General features: G+C 34.7%; 1 protein-coding gene across 1 annotated transcript; it reads left to right on the plus strand.

Moving 5' to 3' along the window:
• Window positions 1-3,484: 3,484 nt before the first annotated feature.
• Window positions 3,485-7,163, plus strand: LOC131076018 (uncharacterized). Its single transcript, XM_058013029.2, has 2 exons — window positions 3,485-5,269; window positions 6,870-7,163. Exon 1 carries the CDS (start codon window positions 3,763-3,765, stop codon window positions 4,606-4,608), a length of 846 nt encoding a protein of 281 aa, XP_057869012.1. The 5' UTR covers window positions 3,485-3,762; the 3' UTR covers window positions 4,609-5,269; window positions 6,870-7,163.
• The last annotated feature ends 2,536 nt before the right edge of the window (window positions 7,164-9,699 follow it).

The following is a 9,699-nucleotide window of genomic DNA, read 5'->3' on the forward strand; positions in this document are numbered from 1 at the left end:
TCCTCCATTTCTTCTATCTAACATCAAACGCCACCCTCACCCTCCCCATTTTGATAATCAGCATCACATACCCTACATCATCTCCCATCAACCCAATCAAGCCAGTTACTCTATCTGTATAGGCACATTGACTCACACACACCTAGACTATCAACAGATACTCTGATCAAGTATCTTCGGGTCTCAATAGGTAATCGATTATGGCAAACCTCGACTACAACATGCATTTATCATAATGACCTAGTCTCAACAGGGCTGCTATGATTCACCACAACCATCCATCACACGCACACACTATCAATTGATCAACCAATCAAACACAATCATAATAGACAATTACATCAATTGTCTAAGTCACCATCAGGTCACTTTGATTCACTTACTCAGACTTTATCTTGTCCAAGTGAACAACTGACATCAACTATCATGCTTTGACTCAACCGGGGCAATTAAACCGATTGCACCAGATTGTCCAACCAATTTTGAAATTGTACAGTATCAATCAAAAGCACAACACCACATTTGCACTGTATCTCCTGCATAACCTACGGGTACTCATTGGCTTGCCATTTCTCCATATTCACTCTGTTTTCTTCCATTCTTTCACCGTTATTGCTAATTTCTTTTATTCTACCTCCCCTCCACTTCTTGTTCTTTTTCGAGAGATCGTCTGATTCTTCAAAAAAAAAATCGGCCCATCTCTCGAGGGAGCATACCACCCACTAAATTAACATTTATGGGGCATATTTCTTCACACCTATTTTTCTTTCTTTGAAACGACGCGATAATACTGCACCGTCTCAAAGAGGGGCAAATGTAGTCACATAAATATGTCCACTTAATTAAATGAATATTTAGTATTTATTTGATTATTTAACCATCAATCAATAATTAATTAAATTAATATTTAATTAATTCATCTTAACCCTCTTCTCCTATTAATTAAATAAATTATTCAATTTATTTGATTTAATTCACTTAACCAAATTCAAACCATTAATTAAATAAATAAATCATATTTGTTTGATTAAATCTTCTCTCACATTTAAATAAATTAATATTTATTTAAAACCCCCAAAATCTCATCTCTCACATTTAAATAAATTAAATTAACATTTATTTAAATCATCTTTATCCTCCACCCACTTGCATTTTCCTACAAATGCAAGTTGCACAACTATTTTAAATAAATTATTTATTTAAAATCCTATTTATCCTCACCCACTTGAAACTTTTAATGGTTTCCCTTAAAATCTTCAAACTTAATGGCTTCCTTCTAGAGTCTTCTCAAGCCTTTAATGGTTTCCCTTAAAGTCTTCAAACTTAATGGCTTCCTTCTAGAGTCTTCTTAAACCTTTAAAGGTTTCCCTTAAAGTCTTCAAGTATTTAATGCTTTATCTTCATTTTTCTCATTTAAATAAATTAATATTTATTTGAAATGCAAATTACACCATTTAATTGAAATAAATGATTTTATTTTAATTGAACATCCCAAAATTCCCCCCACTTGCATTTTCCTACAAAATCCACTTGCATGCCTAAATCTCTTCTAGATTCTTCTAACTCCTTCTAATTAGCCTAATCCATCCCCTAAATATTATCACATTCCTAAGCAACTTGGAGCTACTTCTCAAAGGCCTCAAAGTCTTTGAAAGACATTTAAGGTTTTAAGTCTTCAAATGGTTAACCTCTAAAGTCTCCCAAACCATTAAAGGCTCTTACATAACCATTTATGGTTAACTCACCTTTTACCTTTGGTTAGAGACTTTCCTCTAACTTAACCATCCTTTTGACTCATGGGTCTCTTCAAAGCATTCATTTCTTTGACTAAGGTAACCATTTAACCCTTTCACATTCATTTATCCCTTGGATAAAAAGAATATCCATTAACCTAACCCTAACCCAACCCCCTAGGGTAACCATCATGTCCCCTCAAGCATTCAATGCTCCTTATCTCTCCTCTCAAGCCTCCTCATGGTGACACTTGTCAACATGGGATTGAGTTGAAAGTCTCACATGGATTGGATATCTTTCAATCCTAACCCTTGTTAAGATTGCTCAATCTTAACCCTTCATTTCCCGATTTCTTCTATAAATAGAACCCTTCTCCTCAAGCAAAGAAGGAAGCATTAGAGTATTGTTGTTATACTGGTATTAGCATAGAGTTTTTTCATATCATCACTATCTACACTTGCATAACATTTGTTAATCATATTCAACCATCTTGAATCTCCATATGACATCCATGGCTAGTGTTAAAAGCTAAGAGCTACACTCATTTGAGACTTGGAGAGGGGAGAAACAAGGGAGAAGCATCAAAAGGCATCATGGAAGCATCTTAAGGAGGCTCTTCTCCTTTCTTTTGTTTTGTTAAACTTCTTTCATGCTTTTTTTGAAATCTCTTTTGATATGTTTGGAATGGTTTTTAGTTCTCTGTTTTGGTTTTATGGTTGAAACTAACTTATTAACATTGAACTTCGTTGTTGCCTTGTCCCCATTTCCATGACATCACATATATACATCAACGTTTTGGATCAAACCCCATGATCCATCCTGAAGATGAGAAATAGTTGTATTTTGTTTGCATCAAATCAAACCCCATAATTCATCATGAGGATGAGAGACAGTTGTTGATGGATCATGGAGTTTGATCTGAAATGTTGATGCAAACAAAATACATGGAGTTGAATTTACAAGCTTATCATAATATTCATCATGAATGTGAAAAATATTATGAAATAAATGATAATTATAATTAGGCTGAAACGCGTATTAATATTTGGATTGATTAATATGCTAAGTTAAAAACCCCTCACACTCGTCATAATTACAATTAGTTTTACTATTACTTAAATAAAAATAATTTAAATAACTTTAAATAACCTAAATTAAAATAAATGCATGAAAAACTAAAAAAACAATAACTTCCTCAAAATAATATTATAATAATAATATAAAGATATGATAATATAATAATAATAATTAGTCTTAATAAAAAAAATTGTAATGCAAGAAAAACTAAAAAATAATTTATTTATTTTCCCCTCTTTGATAACTATTAATCAATTCTATTTATCTCCATCATACTAATAGTTAACTTTCTCAAAATAATAATATAAAGATATGATAATATAATAATAATAATTAATCTTAATAATAAATAAATAAATATATTATTGATTAAATAATATTAAATAAAATTAATAACATATTATTATTATTAATTTCTCATACAATAAATTTCCATACTTCCTTTTAATTTTAAGGGGGCAGTGCTAATTCACAAGTCCAAAAAAATTAAATTAATTTTTTTTAATGAATATAAGCCATTAATTTAAAATTTAGCTATAAATGATTATTTTGAAAAAATATATATTTTAAATGTAGACATAAATGCTAAAAATAATGAATTTTAATTTTGGACTTCATCGTGCCCGCCGCCCTCGCTGACGGTACATTAATATAGTCTCTGCTTTTCATTCCAGAAAAACAATAAGTTCAACAAGAAGTTTCCGTTACAAAAAAAAAAAATTCTCTCTTGTTTTTTATTTAATTTATTTCTGGTAATCCATATCTCCAACGATCATTCTTTCTAATATACATGCAAATATACAGCGGTGTTATAAAGTTTCCTATATCTGAGACACGGAAGTTTCTGTTTTATAAATTTTGTGTGGTTTTCTCTGCTAAATTGAAGGCTCTGTGCTATTTGGGTATCCGGCATTCGAGGCAGTTGAGCAATTTTCATATCAGCTTGCAAAAATGGTCTTCAACAGCAAGAAATTGGTTGGGGTGAGGAATTGTGCATTTCCGGCAAAGAAATGGCAGCAGAGGCGAAAGCAGGAGGGAGTGATGAAAAATGTGGTGGGTGGTTTCAAATCCGTGGTCAAAACACTCCAAGGCGCTAAGCAGATCGTCGTCAGGCTTCTTGCAGACTTGCTTGAATTGGAGCCGGAATCTTTTTACAGCAGGAAAGCCCTCGCCTACAAACCACTTGAACAAGATTTGGTAGATGGTAGAGAGGAGCCCTTAATCTTGCCTCCCATGGCGGGTTACGAGATTAAAATGCAGAAGAAGACAATTGTTCTGGATTTGGATGAAACCCTAATCCATTCCAGCGAGGAGCCTCTCGAATACTATGATTTTGCCGTCAATGTGGTCATCGATGGCGAGCCAGCTACTTTCTATGTTCTAAAAAGGCCCGGGATGGATGAATTGCTGCAGCAGCTGAAGGACAGGTATGAGCTTGTGCTATTCACGGCAGGAATCAGGGAATATGCAGATGCAGTGGTGGATCGGATCGATCCTTATGGGGCTATCAAGCACCGTCTCTTCAGAGACTCGTGCACTCAAACTTGTGAGGGCAGGTTTGTGAAGGATCTCTCTCTTCTTGGGCGTGATCTCAGGCGGGTTATCATAGTGGACGACAACCCCAATGCTTATGTTTTTCACCCTCACAATGCAGTTCCTGTGAGTTCTTTTGTAGACGATTTGTACGACAGGGAGCTATCCAGCGTCATAAGCTTCTTCAAGGTTGTGCAAGATTATGAAGATCTCAGAGAAGCCATACGCCATTTTGTTGTCAGGGATCCTTTGCTGAAGCCATGATGGTTGCTTGCTTGGTTGCCTCGGTTGATGCTCTATTGAAGATAGGTAGCCCTTAGCCCTAATTCCTTGTAAGGGCGGACTTTGCTGTTTATGCCCCGCGGCTTTTGTTTCAGAATCGCAGGAAAGGCTGTGCCAATTCCAGCCTGCAGAATTTTAGTTTATGAAACTCTTTTGGCAATATGATCTCTGCGTCCCAAATTTTGGGGCACCGAACAATTCTTTTGTCAAGCTTTCCGGCGAAGAATTATAGTTGGCGCAGATTTTTGGTTTGAAGTCTTAAAAAAATGCAGCTGTACACAAACCTTAAGTTTTTGCATATCTCAGTTAAAGGGTTATGTGGACTTCTATTTCAAGGGTGGGCTGGTCCCAGCCCATATGATTGTAAATTATGATTTGTTCCAGTAATGGTGATCTGACTCCCAGAATTCGGGGGATTGAACATTTCTTTTGTGAAGTTGTACAGCAAAGAATGATGGTTCTTACAAATTGAGGGTTTTGATTCTACAAAAATGCAGCTATACTCAAAATCTTGAACCCTTCCGAATCTTAAGTTGAGGGTTATGTAACCCTTGCGAATCTTGATTTATGGGTTATGTTGGCTTCTATTGAAAGGCTCAGCTCATCCCAGCTTCGAGACTTAGAGCTGGACGTGCCTTTAATGGTAATCGATCTAATCAATTTATTTATTTATTCAGAATTTTCAAAATTTGGAGGATAGTACAATCTTTTCTTAAACTATGTCTTTGGGGTGGGAGATGGCACATAACGAGTTGTCCTGTAAATTTCAAAACCACCTAACATGGATTTCAGATCGGGTCACTACACTTTTGCCCCTAGAGAATGGTTTATTCCACAAGGATTTTGTATATCATTATTTATTGCAGTGTGGTATAAATAGAATACCCTGCTGTGAAATCTCTCATCTTCTTCAGATATAGCCTTCAAACAAGAGACACAAAGTGCCTGGGCTTTAGCATTTGTGAGATTAAATGCAAAACAAGAAACAGGGAACTCTGGTCCTTTTTATTTTCCTGAGACCCTATAAAACCTTCTTGGAGCCAAGACTCCGTTGTAATTATCATAGAAAACAATAATTATTAGCTTGATTCTTTCTAGTCCATTCTTTGTGTTTTATTAGAGCTGATGCACAATTTTAAAGGTCACTACACTTTTGCCTCTAGAGAATGGTTTATTCCACAAGGATTTTGTATATTATTATTTATTGCAGTCTGGTATAAATAGAATATCCTGCTGTGAAATCACTTGCATCTTCCTTAGTTATTTTCTTCTAACAAGAAACAAATTGCCTGGGCTTTTTCTCTTGTGAGGCTAAATGCAAAACAAGAAACAGGGAACTCTGGAAAATTTTTTTTTTCCTCGGACCCTAAAACCTTCTTGGAGCCTAGACTACGTTGTAATTATTAAACAAACCAATAATTATTAGCTTGATTCTTTCTAGTCCATTCTTCGTGTTTTATTAGAGTTGATGCACGATTTTAAAAAGGTAACCTGAGAAATTGTGAAAATGCAGTGCAAGAATATGGTTGTTAGAAAAATTACTCTGAATTGATTTATGTCTGTATTTCTTTTTAATTTCTCTAACATATTTATTCATTCTGATTATGGCTATGTGATTTATTTTGAGTCTCAATTGGATTTAGTTTGAAGAGTGTATAAACAGTGTCATGGAAATACATTTTTTCTTAAAAGCAATTCAGCCTACAATTTTACCTAGATTTTTTGCATTATTCTTCTTTTTACATTAAATGAATTGTTTCAGAAGATTTGAAATGCTTGGTACAAAACATCACATGCAGCAGTACAATATCTTATTTAGTATGCCAGTTGGCTCACAACAACTCCTATGAATTGTTCCATTGTGAATGCGAGTTAAGAAAAAATTGTACAACAGTTTCTTTTGCTTTATGAAATAATGCTGGAGTTTGGTATGGTACAACAGTCTCTTTTGCTTTTTGAAATAATGCTGGAGTTTGGTATGGCTACACTAGGATAATTACCATTTCGAAAGATAAAGTGTGCATATCTATATGGTCAAACAGTGACCACATTCAATGGAGAGAAAGCCTATCCTAAATTTTCTGTGTTTCAGAAAATGCATTGTATACTGTGTATGATCTAACAAGGACAGAAATCAATAAGACAACGATACGAATGTATTCAATAAGATAAATTCAATGGTAATTTGTGTATAGTGTATACTCTCCTTATATGATAAGTGCGAACTTGTCTAATGTTGACAGAATTTAACGTGGCATTAGTTGAGGCAAAGTGTTCACCAAGTCTTCACAGCAAATCAAACCAGGAAATGCTGAGCTATCTTTGTCTACGAAGTTGCACACAGGATAAATTGTACAGCGCATCCTTTGTTAACACACCTGCATTATCTAGACAGGGTAAGTCTGTTAGTCTTGTAAATGTCCCATGCATTTTGTCTGCTCGGTTGCTCACAGGGTAAGATTTTTTTGTATTGCAAACATACAGCATCCTTTGTCTGCTCACCTGCATATAGAATATGTAATTTGCTTTCGTAGTTATTACTACTTGCTTGCAATTGGCTCTTAGTCCTGTAAATGTCCCATGCCCTTTCTCTGCTCGCCTGCATATATTGCTTTTGTAAACATACCATCACTTGCAGTGGCTTCTTATTAACACAAAACTTGATTGGCAATGGAGATTTAAAACATATATTGATAACTTTCTAAAAAAAATTGAGTGTTTTCTTTCTCAATATTTCCACCGTCTTTGCAGGTAATTCTTACTAAAAAAACCTGGGAGAGATTGGGTCTAACAGTACTGCGCAATTTTTTTACTTTATTTTTTGTCCACGCAATCACCACGTGGGTAAAACAATGGTGGCTCTACTAACCCTAACTGCCACATCCTCCTGCGATGTGGATGGAGGCTCTGATGAAGGCGATGGTGGCTCTGCTGAAGATGTTGGGGGTTAATTTGATAGCAACAATGGCTCTGTGGAGGGAATTGAAGATGTGGGTTCCCCTACACATGCTGTTTGGGAGCATGATGATTTTGTCAGGGATTATGATGGGCTGCATGATGGCAATGAGGAGGATTTACAAACTCCTGAGGCGGTTTTCTCTCCTTATTCTTGTTTTAACAGATCTTGTTCAGATTTTGCTGAGGATGATGTCTCTGAGGATATTCTTTGGAGGAGATATTCTTCTTGAGGCCCGTAGGAAGGTAAGGGGATGTCAGGTTGTTGGGAAGGAGGAGATCCTAAATGGTGCTCCATTTTTGGGTGTTTGCAAGGGCTTTCTGCTATCCCCGTATGCTAAGAACCCCCCTTCTTATTGAGAAGGGTGGTGTTGTTTCGCCTTCTCCTTATCCTACTAGTGGGAAAGATTTAGCTCAGCCTAAGTTTGTTCTTAAATGTAATGGTGTGGAATCTGCCAACAATCTTGTTGGAGGTAATTTGCATTTTGCAGAATGATGAAGGTTTGGATTGTGATTGGATGGATGTGTGTTTTGCTGCTTCTGGGGCTGATGTTTCTCTAGCATTGGGGTGTTGACAGAGCCTCCTGAGGTAGTTGTTCCTCTTGTGGCTGCTGCTTCCTCATCTCTTGTGGTTGTCCCTTCTCCCACACCCAATGTTTTGGAGGTTTTCTGTGAGAAGGAGATTGTTATTGTTATTGAAATTCCTGATTCTCTTCTTGGTTAGTCAACAGATTGGCTTAGGTGGCTCACTTGTTGGGAGATTCTATAGTAATCGCCCCAATACTGACACTGCTTTTTTGAACAATTGTAATGCCCCCTATTTAATTTCTTAGGGAGTGGAGGCAATTAACTAGCACTTTATTCACACGTGATTACTTCTTTTTAGTAATTGATACCAACTTTGAAATAGATAATATTAAATACCACTTATAATAAGAATTATAAGTCACAATCCGCTATATGAATATATCTATTTCTTAACTTGATGTAATTGACATTTGGAACAAAATATATATATACTCTGCAACTTTATTCGGTAAAGTGGAGGATATGATGTTCAGAATTTGTGATATCTATAATCCTTACGAAATTGATATGGTGTAATATCTTTGCTATGTATTGATATTAGGGTAGGAGTTATGCAATGACTGTATACTGTGTAATACCTTCCTGCTGTTTCTGATATGTCTGTAACCTATGAAATATTTTTCTGCTGTGTCTGATATAACTGTATACTTATGCTGTCGGTCTTCTTCTTGTCACCTATAGTGATGGTAATAACTACTGTGTCTGTTCGTTCCTTGGTGGTATGTAAATAATGGTGCTGTGCCTGAAAACAATTCCCCCCCTTCCTCCTTTATCACAGATGATATCTTATACTTATTCGAACAGTAACAATCCTTTGTAGGAATGTATCTCTTCATACAAATGCAACTCTCCGTTTATTCTTAATCGCACTTATTTAGAAAGTCATTACTAACTATAACCACAACCTTTAATATCAGATTTGCTACTGACTAATCGTATTTGATTACCTTGCTGTTCATGACTTAGTACGTGATTTTCCAAGAGACTAGTCTCTTCCTAAATTGGTGCCACTTCACAATTAACTGATTTGTTTATATAGCAAATTGCGGCTGTTGAATAGTCAACTTGTGGCTGTTAAAATACTGATTTATACTTTCGGTTTGTTAATCAAGTATTGTTTAATGTTTGATCAGTATTCTATTCATTCTATATGCATCGATCATTAAGTCTTGATACTAATCACTGTCTTTTATAGTTATTGACTTTAATAATAAATGAAATACGAGATATTAATAAATAATATAAATATTAATATTTAAGATATGAAATACATTAATAATATTAATATTTAATAAATATGAAATATAAATCTTATTAATCATTGATAGGATTTATTATTGATCATCACTAATATGTATCTTATTTATTATATTATTATATAAGATTTGATTATGTCATTCATTTATATATTATAATTATACTATTCCATTATTATTTTAATACTGAGTTTAATTTAATAATAAATTATATTATAATTTATTATTATTTATTCGTTCATTAATTTTGTTTCAGAGTGAGGACATTACAACA

This window comes from Cryptomeria japonica, chromosome 3 (assembly GCF_030272615.1).
Source record: "Cryptomeria japonica chromosome 3, Sugi_1.0, whole genome shotgun sequence".
Taxonomy (NCBI): Eukaryota; Viridiplantae; Streptophyta; class Pinopsida; order Cupressales; family Cupressaceae; genus Cryptomeria; species Cryptomeria japonica.

Bases quoted from the DNA above. Each gene is read 5' to 3' on its own strand.
- LOC131076018 (XM_058013029.2), top strand. From the start codon at position 3,763: ATGGTCTTCAACAGCAAGAAATTGGTTGGGGTGAGGAATTGTGCATTT.